Genomic DNA, 18,358 nt, shown 5'->3' with positions numbered 1-18,358 from the left:
AGAAGTCATCATTAGACACGATTGACTACCATATACTAAGTGTTTGATGTGGGAGACATCCAAACAGACATGACAGTGGCTCTTGAGGACCAGAGTTCACTACCTTTTTAAGACACTGCAGAACATTTATTAATAGATGGGTGGATATTTTTTGTCACCACTAATCCAAGGATAACTTTTTGTGTGTGTGGTTTTTTTTTAATATAAAATACTTCCATCACACCAACTACAGAGTTCACAGCTGAAACATAAAATGTAATTTGCCAAATTTTGAAACAAAACTGGACCCGACGCTGTTTAAGTGCAGTCCTTTTGTTGTTCAATTCGTGTTGTAGGAAGTCGAACTACTCTACAGTAGTACGGATTCGGAATGACGTTTCAACGTAACCGGATGTCGCGCCTCTTGCTTTGACATTCTCACAAAACACACTTTCCCTCAAACTTAGTTTTGGTGGACGGTATTCTGTTTTGTTTTAAATAGGAAAATGAGGGGGGAAACTGGTAGAAAAACGCCTAGAATCGTGAGATAATTGTCAAATTTTGAAACCGGATTAGGTTTATTTTCTTCCTGTTCAATTGCGAACTTGACCCTGTTATGGCAGATGCTACTCAGTCTTGCAACGTCAACGTCCAAGAAAACCTTCCACGTGAATTATTCCCCCTCGATTTAAATGCGTATTGTAAAGTAAGTAGAAATGTAGAATTGTGAATAACTTGCATTATCGAAAATGCTGAAAGTGAGCTGTTACAGTTTAGTGCTGTCGGTTGGTTTTCAGCTAGCTTTCTGGCGTTAGCTAAATATCGTCCACCAAACTCCGTTGGAGGAATGTTACATTTCAGGAAGAAATGTTCATAACAGGGACACGTAGTCGACAAACTACACTTTTTAAAATTTGAGTCATATGCCATGTGTTTTTTGGTTAATTCGGGGTATGATTTGACATGTTTCACGGTTAAGCTTGACGTGTATTCACTTTGGGAGACATGAACAGAATATGATTCGTATTTAACACCGCCTTTTAACTTATTGCCATATAAAGTCATTTATTTTTGCATAGCATAGCTTAAAGACCGTTCAGATCAAGATACAAAGTATGTTAAACCTTGAAAAAAATCACAATGGGTGAGGAGCTAAGCTTTAACCAGCGTTGTTTGTGGAAGTTAAGGAGATAACCTTCCGATATAATTTATATATTTTGAGGTAATTATCTGTCGGTATTTTATATTTAATATGTATGTATATTATATAAATCCATTTATTCATTCTAACAACACCAACATTTTTAGTATATTTTTTAAATAAAACAGTTATGTGCAGAATAAAAAAAAACAAATTACAATGTAAATAAATAGCATTTTCCTTGCTAATTTGTCTATTATTTTTGTGCCCTTTTCACCCCGCTTATCTCATGTTCAGCTGCTGCATGCTAAGAAGTGAAGCAGATGGCGGAGCGAGAGGAGCGGCGCTTCGCCGAAGTGTCGCGTGAGTCCATCAAGCTCATGGCCGAGAGCGCCGGTGTGGAGCTCGGCGACGATGTCGCAGGTCTGCTGGCTGAGGACGTATGCTACCGGCTGAGGGAGGCGACGCAGGTTAGCAAATATGCGCGGGATATGCCAATCAGACCCAAAGCCATGATACACAGACCATATATAGTTTTGCCCCTGCCACATGCTTTAAACATAAACACGTATTTGGACACACACATATGTGGAAATTCTGAGGCATTTTTCCTAATAAATACATTATTATTGTAAGCTACTGTAACGTTTAACATCAACACAAATTGCAACATGAACACATTCCGCTTTTCTTATAAGTGACTCCTAACCTTTTCAATTATGACAGTGATGAACACTGCCTATGCAAATACTGATGGTGTGTGTTTGTGTGTGACACACAACAGGGCAGCTCTCATTTCATGAGACATGCTAAGAGAAGGAAGCTGACAGTGGAAGACTTTAACAGAGCTCTGCGCTGGAGCAATGTAGAGGTATATATTGATATACGTGTAGGTATGTATTGCTCACATTGACCTTTTAAATGAACCTTCACAAGGCCATCTGTGGTTACGGGTCCCAAGATGCACTTCCTTTCCGCTCGGTGAAAGAAGGGGAGCTTTTCTTCACCGAGGAACGTGACGTCAACTTGGTCGAGTTGGCCCTGGCCACCAACATTCCCAAAGGTTGTGCGGAGACCATGGTTCGAGGTACAGTGGTCTTCTTTCTATTGTTTTTTCCTGTTGCTCTGAGTGGCTGCTGGTAACACGACTGGGATGGAATACTTTGAGTTTGGTTTTCAGCCCTTAATGACATTATGCCGTTCAAACCCACCTCCAAAAAAACAAGAACAAAAACTAAAATATAAGAAAAATCCCTACAGTATTAGTCTTCTATTAAAATACGAAAATTACATAGAACAATTAAATAGTTCGTGCATCATCACTATTGGGATAGTGATGCTAGTTTTGTTAGCATTAAGCTAATGGACTTTAATGAAATTGTTGTTTGAATATTCCCTGTGATAAACGGGGGTTCACTATAAGCAGAGCCTGTTTTTGAGAGCCCTTAAAAGTCCCATTTGTTGTTTTGGCAGTGAGCGTGTCATACCTGGACGGGAAAGGGAACGTAGAACCCCAAGGAACAGGTAAGACTCCTCGGCGACCAGAACGGCGGACACCGCAACTAACAGCCGTGTTCTAAAAGTTCCGTCAGCGGTCCAGTCCCTGTCGGAGGACCTGTTGAAGTACTACCAGCAGATCACGCGGGCCATCCTGGGAGACGACCCCCACCTCATGAAGGTGCACCCCGCGCTCCGCTCGGACGCTACGAGCTCCAATTAATCTCTGCCCTTCTTTCAGGTAGCTCTCCTGGACCTGCAGTCCAACTCCAAGATTGCTGCCTTGCTTCCGTACTTTGTTTATGTCATCAGTGGGGTAAGCCCGGTAAAGGCCATTAGCCAAGCTTGTGCATATTGTATTCGTTAATTAATTTATTTTCTTGTAGGTGAAGTCAGTGAGCCACGACCTGGAGCAGCTCAACAGGCTCCTGCACATGGTGAAGAGTCTGGTCCAGAACCCTTACTTGTACCTGGGTTCGTACGTGCGCAGCCTTGTCTCCAGCGTCATGTACTGCATTCTGGAGCCCTTGGCGGCCTCCATCAACCCGCTCAACGACCACTGGACCCTGAGGGACTACGCTGCCCTGCTCCTCAGTCACATCCTCTGGTGGGTGAGGGGCCAAGGGACCACTTACATGATAGCACGAACTGAGAACCACTGAACTTTGGTAACTGTTCTGAAAACGTGTCGTCGTGCTGATTTGGTTCCAGGATTCATGGCGATCTGGTGAGTGGGCTGTACCACCAGATTCTGTTGTCTCTTCAGAAGGTTCTGTCGGATCCTGTCAGACCGCTGTGCTCCCACTACGGCGCTGTGGTGGGCCTCCATGCGTTGGGATGGAAAGTATGTTCCACCACAGTCAGTTTTTTAATCTCAGCATTTTACATGATTAAGAATCCTACATTTGTGTCTTTAATTTTACTGTATTTTTCTAAAATTGGTTCACATTTGAATATTTTGTCAATAAATAATTGACTAACTACCGACTTCCCTTCCCTTCAGGCCGTTGAAAGAGTTCTGTTCCCGCATCTTTCTGCGTACTGGGCCAACCTGCAGGCTGTGCTGGATGACTACTCGGTATCTAACGCTCAGGTCAAAGCAGATGGACACAAGGTCTACGGCGCCATCTTGGTTAGTCCTAAACGATCCATAATTTGGTGCAACCACTGATCTGAATATATGACTGGATAGCCGATAGCCCATACACGGGCATTGAAGTCACAGGGCGGCCATCTTGCTCCTCCCATCTCGCGAGCAGACTACTGTATAAACTATACGGTATACGTACAGATTATACATATACAGCTCATAGGCAGTTAGTATAGGGTCGGGGTGGTCATTATTTTTTAACAAGTGAAAAAAAAAATTAACAGGTGGACTGTATGTGCTGCTTTGAAACCCTCTTTTTCTTTTATTGCTCAGTTCATTAGACCCCAATAATAGATTTGGCATCTTCTGTTGAATTATAGTTATAATTTTTCAATTAAAAAATATACAATTTCCTTCTGTAGACATCATTAAGCATATCATTTATACATGTAATTAAGGCAAGTTGTAAAATGTCTCAAGTCCTCTTGTTTATGTTTAACAAATTTAAATCATCATAAATCTCTACTGTCTCTACTAAGTGCTGTCTCAAATGTTCTCCAATTTCGATACTGTAAATGTATAGGATTATATGCTGAGAAATGTTTTTTGGGAGGAGCAATATGGCGGCCTCGTGGCTTCAAAGGTTTTGGCCTATTGGTTATCCAATCAAATATTCAGATCAGTGGGTGCAACAAAGCCATAAAACGCCACATAAAATGTTTGTGTTGTCCTGTAGGTGGCAGTAGAGCGCTTGCTAAAGATGAAGGCGCTCTCTCTGTCCCAGCCGGCAGCAGACGGAGGCCCCGGTGCCCATTCTGGCTCTGCACCGGGCGTTTTGGGGTACAGGGTGAGCTCGCCCGGTCTCAGCCCGCCACCGGAACCTCTGTCTGAGGCCGCCCTAGGCATTGCCAGCCACCTTCAGACGGGCGGCGCCGGGTGCCCGTGGGAGGACTGGACCCCCGTCCCGCTCCCCGCCATGTACAGTGAACTCTACTCCTTCTTCGGGGACAGCCTGGCCGTGCGCTTCAGCACCGGGCCCGGGTTCGGTGGCGACCCAGTGCAGCCCGGAGAGGCCAGGAAAGAACCCCCCGGGCCTGCCACCAATCACGACACTGCCCGGAAGATGCCCCAGCTCACGGCCAACCTCAATATTAGTCCCAGGCAGGATGGGAGTCCTCGGACCGACCCACCCCCGCCCAGCCTGGCCGCTACTGGATCCGGAAGGTACAATGAACAAAATTACGTAAGGCGGCCTGGGGTTGGTGGGGGTACTTTTGCAAGCTGCTGCAGATTTTTGGGGATGCTCACGGCATATTCTAATCTTATTTTGACATTAAAAATTATGAAATTTCAATGTTGCAAGACAACACTTTTTATTTATAATATTTCTATTAAAGTTTGTCAAATTTCTTCTATATTTCAGTATATCACTCTTATTTGAAAAAAAATCGTAAATAGAAAATACAATTAAATTAAAAAAAATTGATACCATGCTATTTTCAAATGTAACAAAGTTCAGTTCATTTAAAATTGTAGTGAAATTTAAATATTACAAGATATCACACTCTTGAAAATATGTCATGAGTTCAATTACATGTTTTTTTTATTTAAATGTTTTTGTTTCAAGATACAGGTTTTACACTTGTTAAACCACTTTATTCAAAATAAAGTTTAAATTTAATGTAACTTTAATTATGTTTTTTTGCATTTCAAATTGTAAATACATTAATGTTAACAGAAATAACACAATTTTAAGTTGTAATTTTTGTATGTAGATTTTTTTATTTTTTTTATCCCACAGTTGTTTTTATTATGAATTGTAAGTGAATTTGAATGTTACACTTTATTAAGATTTTTTTTAATTTGGAGTTTTATTTGTAAAAAATAAAAAAGTTTAAACCAAAAACTCAAGTATGTTTCCCACTTCCCCCTAACCAGGGCTGTGGCTCGTTCCACGTCTTCATCCGTTCAGCGCTCCCGATCGTCCACGTCTCGCTCGGGCCAAAAGCAGGTGGGTCCGCCTCGTGACGTTTTCCCCAAAGCTCGCTTCACCTCCCCTCAGACGGGACCCCTCGTCTTCTCCTTCCTCATCGGTGGGAGACAGATGGGCCGCAGTTGCCGGGGCCGCCGGCCTTTCCAGACGACCTTTGCCAATACTACGACTCCAGCCGCCGTCCCGCCTCGCGCCTACGCCCACAAACTGCCCGTCATTGGTCGGGTGGGAAAACCTGTCCGCCGTTGGGCACACTCCCACTATTCCCTTCATCTTCCTCTTTAGCGCAGGACCCCATATTTAGTCAAGCTCCTTTTTTATTTTTATTTTTATGACTTTGACGGACATTTTCAAGTGGATTTTCACAAAGCAGGTCCATTTTTTTTTTTAATGATACAAAGTAATGTTGACTTTGACGGACATTTTCAAGTGGATTTTCACAAAGCAGGTCCATTTATTTTTGTTAACAAACTCAGTTGTTTCTTGTGTTCTTTTTTGACAATAGTACATGTTCAATCCTGTGGTGTTGAGCAATGATACGTATTTTACAAGTAGTAATTAAAAAATATAAACTGCGTGTGTGTGTGTTTTTTTCAAGACATTTAATTTTATTTTTCATTTGTATTTGCGTTTAGTAAATGAGAAATATTTTTCCATTTTAGCTTCGTCGTGACGTCACGATTGACGTATTCAAAATAGGCGTGATCATTGCTTCCCAGTGCCGCGTTCTATTTCCGCAAACATGGAGGCTGTGTTGAGCGACGTTGTGGCTCCCGAAGACCTGCTAGTAAGTTTCCCTTGTGTTCTAAATACGCTTTTTTTCCTCTTCACGTCGTTCGACAGCTCGCAGTCCGACCAACAGATGTACGTGCAACACCCCATCCACCATGACATAAGCGAATAGTTTTAATTCACGGTGAATAATTTGTATCGTCACATAGGTAGCTAATGCTAACGCTCCTTTGAAACCTTTGGTTGTCATGCTAATGTTAACGACATAAGTCTTTAAACTAGACTCCCAACCCCCCAAAAAGTTTATAATTGCCTATATTTATATTGTAACCCTAAATATCACAATTTTACAGCGTAACCTTTTAAAGTTAAGACTATTTGATTTCCCAAAAATGTATTTAAAAAATATATAACAATTACTACTTTCCTATTAGCCATTTAATGGCGTTTTTGACTCTGTAAAACATACTGTAATTTTTTTAGCTTGACTGCATATTTTGATACTGTAATTTTTTTAGCTTGACACTGCATATTTTGTTCAAGTATGAAACATGCTCAAATTTAGCTGTGCTGTTTTTGTAGAAATTTGAGAAGAAATACAACAATGAGCTGGCAAAGGGAGCCGTTTCCAACGATACCAAGTTTGAATACGCCTGGTGTCTGATCAGGAGCAAATACACTGACGACATCAAGAAAGGAATTGCGTTGTTGGAGGGTGAGTGTTGTCAGCCCACGTGTTCTTTTTTTTGTTTCCTCCCAATTCCTTTCACATTTTGTATGTTGTTTTCCTAAAGAACTTGTCGAGAAAGCCTCAAAGGATGACACGCGTCACTTCTACTTCTACCTTGCTGTGGCCAACTATAGACTGAAGGTGACAAGCCCAACCACATTTCACGCTTATTCTTTTGGACTATGGACATCAATATATATATGAGTGAACCAAAGTAGCCGACGGCATAAATGCCATTGTGTGCGTCTGGCAGGAGTACGAAGAAGCTCTGAAGTACATTCGCATCCTCCTAAAGAACGAGCCCGGCAACAAACAGGCCCTGGAGTTGCAGGGGCTCATTGACAAGGCTTTGAAAAAAGGTAAAATTAACAAGTGTGAGTTTGAGTGGATGAAAGTGAGTGAAGTTCCTGATCCCATCCTGTTTTTTTTAGATGGCTTGGTCGGCATGGCGATCGTAGGGGGAATCGGTCTGGGCGTGGCCGGGTTAGCCGGGCTCATCGGCCTGGCGGTGGCCAAGCGTGGCCCCAAATTTTAACCGGAGCATTTATTTTATTTTATTTTTTGCTGGACTACCACATTCATTGATATATTCTCTTTTGCATTGACATTGGCTATTCATCGCCAGCTGCCATCTGTACATAACAAACAAAGCATCAAACTACAGCTTTTATTTATCATCCAATTTGTTTTCATGCTGATCTTTTGAAAAGGGAATGTTCTGTAACAGCTTGTTTCCCCCCGACTGTCAATATTAAAAAAAGTAAAAAGAAAAATGTTGACATGAGTCATCAAACAATTCCATCTTTATCGGCAGCGCCAACTTCACAGGAAGTTGCTGCTGAGAACATTAAGATCTTAACGTTTGAGTGCTGACATAAAAAAAAAACACACACACACACAACTTGGCCTAGTTGGCTGGCCTTCTAATGAATGATCTTGACCCCCAAAGGTGAAATCAAATTTGTCAACGTTGTTTTACGACACCGTCGTTTGTGTGTGTGTGTGTGTGTGTGGTGTGCGTTATCAGCCTCGTGGTGTGCTAATCATTAACTCACCTGACAGCAGCACCGAAACTCCCAAGTGAAAAACGAGCAATTTGCTGTGATGATTATTATTTATTTGTATTTTTTTTTAAGCACATTAAATCATATTTAATGTGAGGGTGTCTGGAAAAACTGACAGTTATTTACATAGGCTATTTTCTAGATATTTTGAAAACGAGATTTATTTTTTTATCTGGTAAATTAGTTCTAATTTATGAAAATTCCATTCCGCTTTTTTCTGTATCATATTTTAAAATATATATATATATTTAAAATATATATATTGCAATAACCATTTTTTCAAGTTAAATTATTTTAGATGTTTTAAGGCGCTGTTTGTCATACTCGAAGTTTTGCAATATTTACCTCCAATATTTAATCCTCCATTTGTTTCCTCTTCCCTGCACTCTCCTTAAATTGAGGGAGTGGGAAAAAAATCCATCACAAAGGTCTCCGCTTACCCAACATGTCTTCTATGTTTGTGTGTCACGATTAATTAGCTGGCTGATAGCGGGGGGAGAGGGCACGGACAGTTCACCAAGGTGACACCGTTCCGACAAAAACACAAGCAGACCTCTAGCCTGTCTTGGTTGCTGCTAAAATAACACAATAACCGAGGATCTATTTATTGGCGTCATCTAAGTGTGGCGTGTTGATCATGTAAAACTTGTCAAGTGCGTCCTTGTAAATATTTATGGCTCGAGTTGTTTGCAAAGCAATGTCTACTGCTTTTGCTTTATGCCTTTATTTGATTTGTGGTCAATGACACCGCAGACGAATCTAGTAACTCACGTTTGTACAAGGGAGACAGACAAGTGCAAGGCAACCTAACTTGAACGTGTGTCATTTTCAAAAATCCGATAGTGTTAAGAAAATAGCATGAAATCATCCAGTTGAGTTGAGAATTATTCCAAAAATATGAGAAACTGCCGTGTCGGGTTGTATCGACGCTTTTATAATGTGCTGTCCTTGAATCATATCACACGCCATTCATTGAATTAAGATTATGAATCATTTTAAATTTATTATTTATTTAAACAAGTCTTAGAAATGGAAATAATACAATTTTTCATTGATAAAATACAAAATAAATAATACATATTTGATTTTAATAATGCATATTCACATGTTAAATATACTCAGGTTCAATGAAACTGGATGCATTTCCTCTTTCAAAAAAAAAATGCTTTATTTACTTTGATTCATTAAATTTGTTCTTTTTTTAAGGACATAGTGGAGAGCTCGTGTGACCATTGGACTTTGCGTGAGCCGATAAACACCTGTTGCGTTTCGGGGGTGTTAAGTGGTAGCAGATATGCGTGTGAGTGTGTGTTGAAGTGGGCGGAGAAAGCAGGTGATAAAAATCCACGTCTTTGGCGAGCGTTCATATTTGGCGAGCGCTCATTCTTCTACTCCCAAGCCATCGCAGCCAATGCTTTGATTCGCCTTCCCGACGTCCGGACGTCGCTTCCAGCTCGCCGCTTTTGGACCTTGAGGGTGGGCGGGGTGGTAGGGGTTCAATCATGGATCCGATTGTGGAAGTGGTGGCGTTGTTTCTGGGCTTCCTCGGCTGGGTGATGGTCGGGGTGGCGCTGCCCAACCGCTACTGGAAGACGTCCACGGTGGACGGCAACGTCATCACCACGTCCACCATCTACGAGAACCTCTGGATGTCCTGCGCCACCGACTCCACTGGGGTCCACAACTGCCGGGAGTTTCCGTCCCTGCTCGCTTTGAACGGTAAGTCGGACCCACTATTTTTCATTTATTTATATTTTTTAATACTGGATATCCTTATGTTGTTACCGTCCTCCAAGGTTACATCCAGGCGTCCCGCGCCCTCATGATCACGTCGGTGGCGATGGGCGCCTTCGGCCTGTTGGCGGCGCTGGTGGGCGTGCAGTGCTCCAAGGCGGGCGGCGACAACTACGTGCTCAAGGGCCGGATCGCGGGCGCCGCCGGCATGCTTTTTATCCTTCAAGGTAAGTGGAGTGCCACCTCTGAAAATATATAGTGCACAAAAAATTTATTGGTTCATGTTTATTTATAAAATGCTGATGGGCATGACCCTCTCCGTCCCAACTTCGCTCGCTGCTCACCATGCGTACAACCACCCGCACACTCTATTCCTGGAGTTGTTTTAACCCAAAAAAGAAAATCATTAGTTTGTCCAGAGGTACAAGCTCATGGAGCCTGGGTGCCTATTTGAAATTAATTAATAATCAGTAATGGTTTGAGATGGCGTGGTATCGTATCATGGCAAGGCTCCGTCCTAAGCCCCCACTTTATTGGGCTTAATCAGTCGCGCCCCCAATATATCCCTTTTTTGTTTTGTTATGTTTTTATGGATTTACAGCCTGTGATGCCCCCTCACTTGTGGGAAATGAGAGCTGCAATTTATACTTGCAATTATTATTTTTGTGTGTGTGTGTGTGTTAAAATGCTTCACTTATAACAGAGTTTCTTACTTGTGAGTATGCTATGACTGAAGTTGTTAAATGAATGGCAAATGCTATAGCTAGATGAACAAAGATACATTTTGGAGTAAATTATTTTTGCACCAATTTTGCGAGATTTGATTATTTCACGCAGTGATCTGTGGTCGGGAATCACTGCTTCAAGGTGAGCGGTGAGAAAAAAGAAAAAAAACGGCATCATCGAGCACAGCTGCTATAAAACACCTTAAAGATAATAAAAGATGCGTTTTACGACTTATAAAAATCAATTCTTCCATTCAGACTTTGGACTTGTTTGGCTGTCGCTTTCTCCTTAATGATTAATTTAAAAAAAATTAGATTTGCGCACAATGGTGACATTGTCGTGTCGTCTCTTGTGCTGAGAAATTGCTCAAACTGCTGCAAACTAAAAATAGAATCTGAGGGGAAGCGGTGAATTCTAGGAGGTACATTTGTTGAGCTGCTTCTGTTATTTACTTTCAAATAGGTTTCTGATGATTAATTTTAATAGGTTTGTGCACAATGGTGGCAGTGTCATGGTACGCCTTCAACATCACCCAGGAATTTTTCGACCCGTTCTTTCCCGGTACAAGGTACGGATAATGCGGCACGTTCTGGAAGCAACGTTGCGTACCCTTACCTTCGTGTGTATGTCGTCACAGGTACGAAATCGGGGAGGGGCTGTACATCGGGTGGTGCTCGGGCGTGCTCGCCATAGCCGGGGGGGCGTGTCTCATGTGCTCCTGCAGGATGGGTTCGGAGGAGAAGTAGTAAGTGACGCTGTCCCGCCTCAAACCTAAAAAGTTGTTTGATTTCATTTTGATGTGTTTATTAATGAATTCCGCAGCCCTTTGCCTCATCAAAGCAGGGGTACTGTTTATTCTGGAACGGCTCGGACCAGGAGTGTAGCTGCCAGCACTTATGGCCGAAATGCGTACGTTTGAATGGAATCTATCTTTTTATACTCATAAAATGATTACGATTTCTAGTGGAATAATACATTGTTTTGTTGTCACATTTTGTACTCAATTTTCTGTAATGTTATTTATGTCAAATATTCGCATGTACTATGTAGTAGCAATCTCTTCATTTGATTCTCGATTTGTGTGTTTTGTACATTCAAAAAAATGTTTTTTACAATTATGCACAATAAATGTATTGTACATGTTGAAAACTGATTTGGGGTTTTGAGTCATTTTATCATTTGAGAAATCAACAAATAAAACTGTTTTACCAACAAATGGAAAGAGGCAAGGAATCTTGGGAATGTTTAACATTTTGAAGTACAATTATAATTTTAAAAGCGATTGAATTTCTCCGTAAATTCCAATTTCTTTAGTGAAACATACCTTTTGTTGTTATTTTGAGCGTGAACGCGGTGTGCCGCTGTTGCCCAATGAGAAGAGGCCGCGTCTCCAACCGGATGCGGATGTGCTGACGCGTGGACCAATCATGTCGTGATGTCCACGTAAAGGGCGTGGTCATCCAAATAAAACAAAAAATATAATTTACTGTTGTATGTATGAGGTATTTTCGTTATTGGCGCAACTAAAAAACGCAAAAAATTGTAATTCTATTTCAAGTTTTTCTTTTATGTGGAGTGTTGCGTTAAAAGCGCCATGTTTCATTGAGGGGGGGTCATTTTGCTGAGCGTTGTTTTCCACACGGAACTTTAGCACAGACAGTAAAGACAGTAAATACACTGCACGGCTAGCTGTTACCTCCGACGAAAAGAGCTGTTTAGCTGCAGAATGGCGTCGACTTCGTGTTTTGTTGATTAATAAACCATCGCAGTTATGGACTGGGGACGCCTGACTGGATTTAGCGGGGTCTTGTGCTCCTTGTCCCTGATCTGTGTCATCCTGGATCTACATCTGAACGGTAAGGCGATACACGTCGCCGTGTCAACTAGTTGAATTGTTTTAAAAGACCACCGCGTTATGTTCCAGGGGTCTTGGGTGCGACTCGCGGCGAGATCGAACATCATTTGGAGATGGGCCGTAAACTTTTGGCAGCCGGTCAGCTGGCTGAAGCCTTATCCCATTACCACTCTGCTGTGGGTAAGCTCGCCATAATCACTCATGTCCAAAGCAAGAGTCTTCGAAAAATGTCGAAATGTGAACATTTGGAATTGTTGAAATCGGCTGAGGAATGCTGAATTTGAGGTGAATTTGTTACATTTCAGCTGGAGCTAATGTGAAATGCTGTGAAATTGTTGAAGTGTCAAATGTGAGACTTGAAGTAATGAATATCTTGGTGTGTCCAGAGCTGGATTCGAAAAACTACCTGACATACTACAAACGCGCCGCCGTGTTCCTGGCCATGGGCAAGTCCCGATCGGCCCTCCCCGATCTGACCAGGGCCATTCAACTCAAGCCTGACTTCCTCGCTGTGAGATATAAAACATTTTAAAAAATCACACGTCCGCTCTCTTTGCGTCACATTACGTCCTTCTCTTGTGTCCTGTGCTTTCCCAGGCTCGGCTCCAGAGGGGGAACATCCTTCTAAAACAAGGCAATGCACAAGAGGCCCGTGACGACTTTGAAGCAGTGGTGAGCACAACTAACCTCTTATCGTCTTACAAAGTTTTTCCTGGCTCAAAAAGAAGTGATTGCGCAATTTTGTTTTGTGTTTCACAGCTCCGGCCGTCTCCAGAGCATGCGGACGCACAGGAGCAGCTGGCAAGAGCCGAAGACCTGGAAGAGCTGCAGGAGGATGCCCGGGCAGAATACCACCGGGGCAACTACGGCGGCGCCGTCTCACTGCTGGAGCGAGTTATTGAGGTACCCTAAAAACGGGGTCCTGGATTAGGCTTGAGCGTTTATTTGTTAGGATAATTCAAACCCCCCCCCCCCCCCCCCCCCATTTAGATCTCACCGTGGGATCCCGAGATGCGGGAGCTTCGCGCCGACTGCTACCTTCGCACCGGGGACCCGCAGAAGGCCATCCAGGACCTGGCGCCCGCCACCCGGCTGCGCAGCGACAACCGCGCCGCTTTCCTCAAGCTCAGCCTGCTGCATTACAGCCTGGGGGAGCACCACGAGTCTCTTAAGTGAGTCGAGACCTCCGCACTGTTCCCTCTTCTACCGTCCAACCCCCTCACACTCCTCTCGCTTTGTGCGCAGCCAAGTCCGAGAGTGTTTGAAGCTAGACCAGGACGACAAGGATTGCCTGGGCCACTATAAGCAAGCGAAGAAGCTCAGCAAGCAGCTGGACTCGGCCGAGGAGCTCGTCCAGGTGGAAAGGTGGGGTATGACGGATGGGGCGCCGCGCCGCTGTGCTCTGAGCCTCTAGTTTTAATTTGACTAAACTCTAGGTACCGTGACGCCATTGAGAAATACGAGGGCGTGATGATGGCGGAGCCACACGTGCCGTACTACACCAACCTGGCCAAGGAGAGGATCTGCTTCTGTCTCGTCAAGGTGAGACACTGTTTTGCAATATGGAATAATAAGAAGAAAAAAATGCTGTATTTGGATGTATAGGTCATTCTTTAAAATTATGTAATTGGAAATTTTTTGTATCAAAAACATAGTGGTATCGGTGACTACTCGAGATTTGAGATCATCTCGTACTGGTGTCTTGGAGTGACAATTCTACATTATGTAAATAATTATAAACAACATACAGATTGCAAAGCACCCTGAATATGCACGTGGCCATTTCCAGGTCAAGTCAACCACGGAGGCCATCGACGTGTGTTCGGAGGCGCATCAGAGGGACCCTCGCAACGCCAAGATCCTGCGCGACCGCGCCGAGGCCTTCATCCTCCACCAGGATTATGAGAAAGGTAGGCCCCGCCTCTGAGCTACAAGCTCCCCTCCACATGGTGGCGCTGTCAATTCATTCTGGTGTACCCTCACTGCCACCGCCGCAGCCGTGGAGGACTACCAGGAGGCGCAGGAGTTTGATGGCGACAGCAACGACATCCGAGAAGGGCTTGAGCGAGCTCGGAAGCTGCTGAAGATCTCCCGAAAGAGAGACTACTACAAGATACTCGGAGTGAGCCGGTACTGCCTTGGCACACACAAAGCATTTGTATTTGCATTTGTTCCTTTTTGTTTACAACAAAACCTTTAAAAAAAAAAAAAAAAAAAAAAAAAAAAATTCCAAGCAATACATTTATTACAAAAAGCAGTATCAGATTTATAGCTGTATTGATAATGTATTGTTCTTTGCACTTGGGTCGTTGACTTTTTTGAGTGCTCTTTTCAGGACGGCCAACAAGCAGGAGATCATAAAGGCGTACAGGAAGTTGGCGCAGCAGTGGCACCCTGACAACTTCCAATCAGAGGCCGAGAAGAAGGAGGCGGAGAAGAAGTTCATCGACATCGCGTCGGCTAAGGAAGTGCTCACCGATCCAGGTCAGGAAACCTGTTAATGAGACACTGCTTCGAGAACTATATGAGCTGCTGCACTTAAAAAAATAGTTATAATAATTCCACACGTGATTGTTACGTCAGTTTTGACTTGTAGGTGTTAGCATACTAGCCTAAATAACAGGTTAAGCAGAGTTGAGCTAAATCATCCATCCATCCATTATCAATTTAAAGAGTTAAATGGAATTAATTATTCAATTACGGCAGATTCACATGATTAAGTTGAGCTGAATTAAATTCATTTTGAGCTATTTATAGCAGTTTATTATTAACCGCCTCCTTCTTCAGACTTGACTATTTGTATAAGTAATTCAAGTTATTTTCCCTCATATTTTCAGAAATGAGACAGAAGTTTGACGCAGGTGAGGATCCGTTGGATCCAGAAAACCAGCAGCAGCAGGGCGGCGGACACAATGGCCACGCCTGGCCTTTTCCCTTCAACCCCTTTGAGTCGGGAGGAAGCTTCCACTTCAAGTTCCAGTAGAGGACGACTCCGCGCAGCGTCACAGTGAGGACTTTTCAGTTCGGAGCAAAAATGGCTGACAGACTTAAAACTGCAAAGTTCACTTCGTTTTGCCACTGTTTTTTTTTTTTTTTTTACTTGGTTCATGTGCCATTATTATTATTATTATTATTATTTTTAACCATTTTGCTCAAAGACTGAAATCATCAAATGCATTAAGTCCAAAATGGACAATGCTGAGAGACAAGACAAGTGTTTCTATTTCATAATTTCAAAATCTGCACTTTTGTTGTCAAAAGCACCGTTTTGCGAACAAAGGCTCTAAAACTGCAACTATTGCCAAGCCGAAAGTGTCTTAGGAATATGACTGACGCTTCAAAGTACAGTGAGACACAGGATGCTTGGTGGATGTACTTGGAAAGCTGCTAAGGTAGCACTGTACTTAATTCTTTAAAAAAAAAAAAACACACACACACTATTTACACTGTAATTTATGGAAGATAACATGTTATTTATTAAGTTTGTTTTTGTGTTTCTTGCATTTTCTGTTGTAAAGCTAATGCAGAGCTCAACTGCATTAAAATGATCCAAAAAACTAAAATGTTACTGATGCGTGTCATACATAAAAAAATCAAGTTGGAGCTTATCCTTGATGGCTACTGTGCAAAGGCGGGACATGCCCTGAACTATTTGCCAACCAATCGCAGGGCAGTATAAAAGACCAGACAATTCTTCTTACCGGGATAACTGGAGTTTTTGACTCAGAGAATAAAAGCTCCATGTATTAAACTTCTGGGATTTGTTTTCCCCCCTGAACTTTGAGACTCCCTTTTTCTGGACACACAAAGATGCTTTACAATGGATACATTATTCTTGCGATCACACACTGGTGGCGGTAAACTACGCAAGTAGCCACAGCTGCCCCTGGGCCAGGCGGACTGAAAGCGTGGCTGCCAGTGTGTGCCAATAATACGGCCCCTCCGACCACCACCAAACATTTGCACCAACTATACACCAGTCTGAGTAGCACTAGAGGCAATGCGTGTTGAAGTATCTTGCTCAGGGACACGACGACACGTGACTTGGAGAGAGCGGGAATCGAACAGGGGACCTTCTGGTTACTGGGCGACCGGCTCTCACTGCCACTGCAGCACACCATTATCATTATCACAATATATAGTTGATCCATCATGGTGTACACACGGTATAAAAAAAACAAAAGCACAAGTCCAATCTTAGTCCATTAATTTCCTAGTGGTTCACGCCATAAGGTTGCGTGTCGTCCAGAATGTCCGCTTCGGCCTCGATGGACACCACATGGTGACCCGGGATCATGGCCAGGCCCAGAACTCGGGGTTCCCCCTGGGAGAAAGTGTCTTAAAAGAAGATAAAAAAAATTATTAAAAAAAACATGAAAATTAATAAACTGCCTGCCACCATTGCTTCGAGCATTGCTCCGTGCTCACCTTTGGATTTGAGGAACTCCTGAGCCGACCCGAGGATTATGTTACAGTCTCGGTCCGTGCAGAGGAAAAGGCCCACCAAGGTCCGGCCGTCAGTCATGCGGATCCTCATGTTCTTGTTCAAGAGGCCCTGGAGTTTCTGCCTCGCCTGGGACGATGACGACAAGTCACGTTCCTAAGTACAAAAAAGTACTTTAAAAAACAAACAATACTGTGCATTTAAATACCGCTCAGTTGTTTTAAACTATTAAATAATTAAATTAATAATTAAAATTTGACCAATTTCCGTATTTTATTGGCTATTATGGTGATACTTATAAGTGATGAGTTATTATTTTAATCACTTAGCATGAAGTTACTCGCGTTAAGTATGCTATGTTTTATTTAAGGTGTCTCCTTGGCAAACTGATCTTTAAAATTTACATTAACATACAATCTGATTAATATTAATGCTAAAATGTCCGTTCATTCATTTGAATCTTCATTGAATCACCTGACCGCTAACTCGTTAGCGACAGATTTGCTAAACGCTCGAGTGTCGCTTTTCGGGAAAAAGACACACGTATTCGGATTCAAACGCCAAATTCTAAACTTAATAACATAGACAATAAGAGCGTAAATAGTCATCAAAGTAAACATACATGAGTAGACGGTCCGTTTTTCTCGATTGTTGCCATTTGTGCATTCTTCTTCTGTGGTTTCCCGCCGGAAGTATTTGTCACACAGACATTTTTACGCAACACTTGACAAACAGCGACCTTTAGTGGTCATTACGCGCATTGCAAAGTGGCTGTTTCCCACTCCGAAACACGTTTCTTTACTTTTATTTACTGTACAGTATTATTATTAAAAACGTTATTGTATAACTTTGATTTACTGATTACATTTAAAAAAATGTGAATATCTTTCATAGTGAGCCTCCTACCTTCTTTCATTCTCTCCTTCCTTTCTTCATTCCTCCCTTCCTCTTTTTATTTTTTCCTCTATATTCCTTCCAAACTTCATCCCATCCTTCTTTCATTCATCTTTTTATTACCCCTACTTGGATTCTTCCTCCCATTTATTCATACTCTTAGTCTTCACATTCCCTTCCTTTCATCCTTTCTGTATACATCCTATCCCCCTTTCCTTCTTCATTCTTCCACACTGCTTTCTTTCATACATCCTTGTTCCCTTATCATTCTTTCTTCCGCCTTGCTTCCTGTCGGCATCCTTTCTTTATTCCTTCATTCAGTCCCTTTCCTTCATATTTTCTGCCATCTTCCCTTCCTTCCTTTTATGCATCATTTCTTTCTTGCTATATTCTTCGTTCCTCCGCCCTTGTACCTGCTATTCACCTCTTTATCCCTCTTTCTATGTTTTCTATGTTTTCTTTCTTTCCTTGCTTGTTTC

General features: G+C 42.5%; 5 protein-coding genes and 1 long non-coding RNA gene across 8 annotated transcripts; 4 read left to right on the top strand and 2 right to left on the bottom strand.

Annotated features, from left to right (window-relative positions):
- The first annotated feature begins 401 nt into the window (after positions 1–401).
- On the top strand, positions 402–6,277 carry taf6l (TAF6-like RNA polymerase II, p300/CBP-associated factor (PCAF)-associated factor). Of its 2 annotated transcripts, none has more exons than XM_086058141.1 (12): positions 402–685; positions 1,418–1,590; positions 1,905–1,991; positions 2,057–2,207; positions 2,594–2,644; positions 2,704–2,798; positions 2,859–2,933; positions 3,004–3,224; positions 3,329–3,461; positions 3,621–3,749; positions 4,444–4,931; positions 5,646–6,277. In XM_086058141.1, the coding sequence occupies exons 2-12, from the start codon at positions 1,444–1,446 to the stop codon at positions 5,983–5,985; spliced, it is 1,917 nt and encodes a 638-aa protein (XP_085914267.1). In that variant the 5' UTR covers positions 402–685; positions 1,418–1,443; the 3' UTR covers positions 5,986–6,277. The 2 variants fall into 2 exon arrangements, with proteins under 2 accessions (XP_085914267.1, XP_085914268.1); XM_086058142.1 differs by lacking the exon at positions 402–685 and adding an exon at positions 703–1,201.
- A 136-nt stretch (positions 6,278–6,413) lies between these two features.
- fis1 (fission, mitochondrial 1) lies at positions 6,414–7,946 on the top strand. The gene is made up of 5 exons (XM_086060081.1): positions 6,414–6,487; positions 7,015–7,147; positions 7,227–7,303; positions 7,416–7,521; positions 7,594–7,946. Exons 1-5 carry the CDS (start codon positions 6,443–6,445, stop codon positions 7,695–7,697), a joined length of 465 nt encoding a protein of 154 aa, XP_085916207.1. The 5' UTR covers positions 6,414–6,442; the 3' UTR covers positions 7,698–7,946.
- Positions 7,947–8,110: 164 nt separating this feature from the next.
- cldn15a (claudin 15a) lies at positions 8,111–11,839 on the top strand. The gene is made up of 5 exons (XM_086060080.1): positions 8,111–9,945; positions 10,023–10,187; positions 11,173–11,254; positions 11,324–11,431; positions 11,509–11,839. The coding sequence occupies exons 1-5, from the start codon at positions 9,729–9,731 to the stop codon at positions 11,603–11,605; spliced, it is 669 nt and encodes a 222-aa protein (XP_085916206.1). The 5' UTR covers positions 8,111–9,728; the 3' UTR covers positions 11,606–11,839.
- Positions 9,727–12,049, bottom strand: LOC147159514 (uncharacterized). Its single transcript, XR_015090573.1, has 3 exons — positions 12,011–12,049; positions 11,302–11,404; positions 9,727–10,205 (listed from the first exon to the last, which is right to left on the bottom strand). It is a non-coding gene; the product is annotated as an uncharacterized LOC147159514 (long non-coding RNA).
- A 109-nt stretch (positions 12,050–12,158) lies between these two features.
- Positions 12,159–16,319, top strand: dnajc3b (DnaJ (Hsp40) homolog, subfamily C, member 3b). Of its 2 annotated transcripts, XM_086059757.1 has the most exons (12): positions 12,162–12,542; positions 12,611–12,721; positions 12,928–13,052; positions 13,139–13,213; positions 13,301–13,444; positions 13,532–13,713; positions 13,787–13,906; positions 13,978–14,083; positions 14,331–14,451; positions 14,539–14,671; positions 14,877–15,025; positions 15,379–16,319. In XM_086059757.1, exons 1-12 carry the CDS (start codon positions 12,458–12,460, stop codon positions 15,522–15,524), a joined length of 1,497 nt encoding a protein of 498 aa, XP_085915883.1. In that variant the 5' UTR covers positions 12,162–12,457; the 3' UTR covers positions 15,525–16,319. The 2 variants fall into 2 exon arrangements, with proteins under 2 accessions (XP_085915882.1, XP_085915883.1); XM_086059756.1 differs by having other exon boundaries at positions 12,159–12,542; positions 13,139–13,444.
- On the bottom strand, positions 15,989–17,673 carry naa38 (N-alpha-acetyltransferase 38, NatC auxiliary subunit). The gene is made up of 3 exons (XM_086059759.1): positions 17,608–17,673; positions 16,970–17,141; positions 15,989–16,879 (listed from the first exon to the last, which is right to left on the bottom strand). Exons 1-3 carry the CDS (start codon positions 17,641–17,643, stop codon positions 16,755–16,757), a joined length of 333 nt encoding a protein of 110 aa, XP_085915885.1. The 5' UTR covers positions 17,644–17,673; the 3' UTR covers positions 15,989–16,754.
- Positions 17,674–18,358: the final 685 nt, after the last annotated feature.

This window comes from Leptonotus elevatus, chromosome 17, assembly GCF_054856555.1.
Source record: "Leptonotus elevatus isolate MCC_2025b chromosome 17, RoL_Lele_1.0, whole genome shotgun sequence".
NCBI lineage: Eukaryota > Metazoa > Chordata > Actinopteri > Syngnathiformes > Syngnathidae > Leptonotus > Leptonotus elevatus.
Note: the sequence above shows the minus strand (reverse complement) of the source record. Positions and strands in the feature narration are given on the sequence as shown.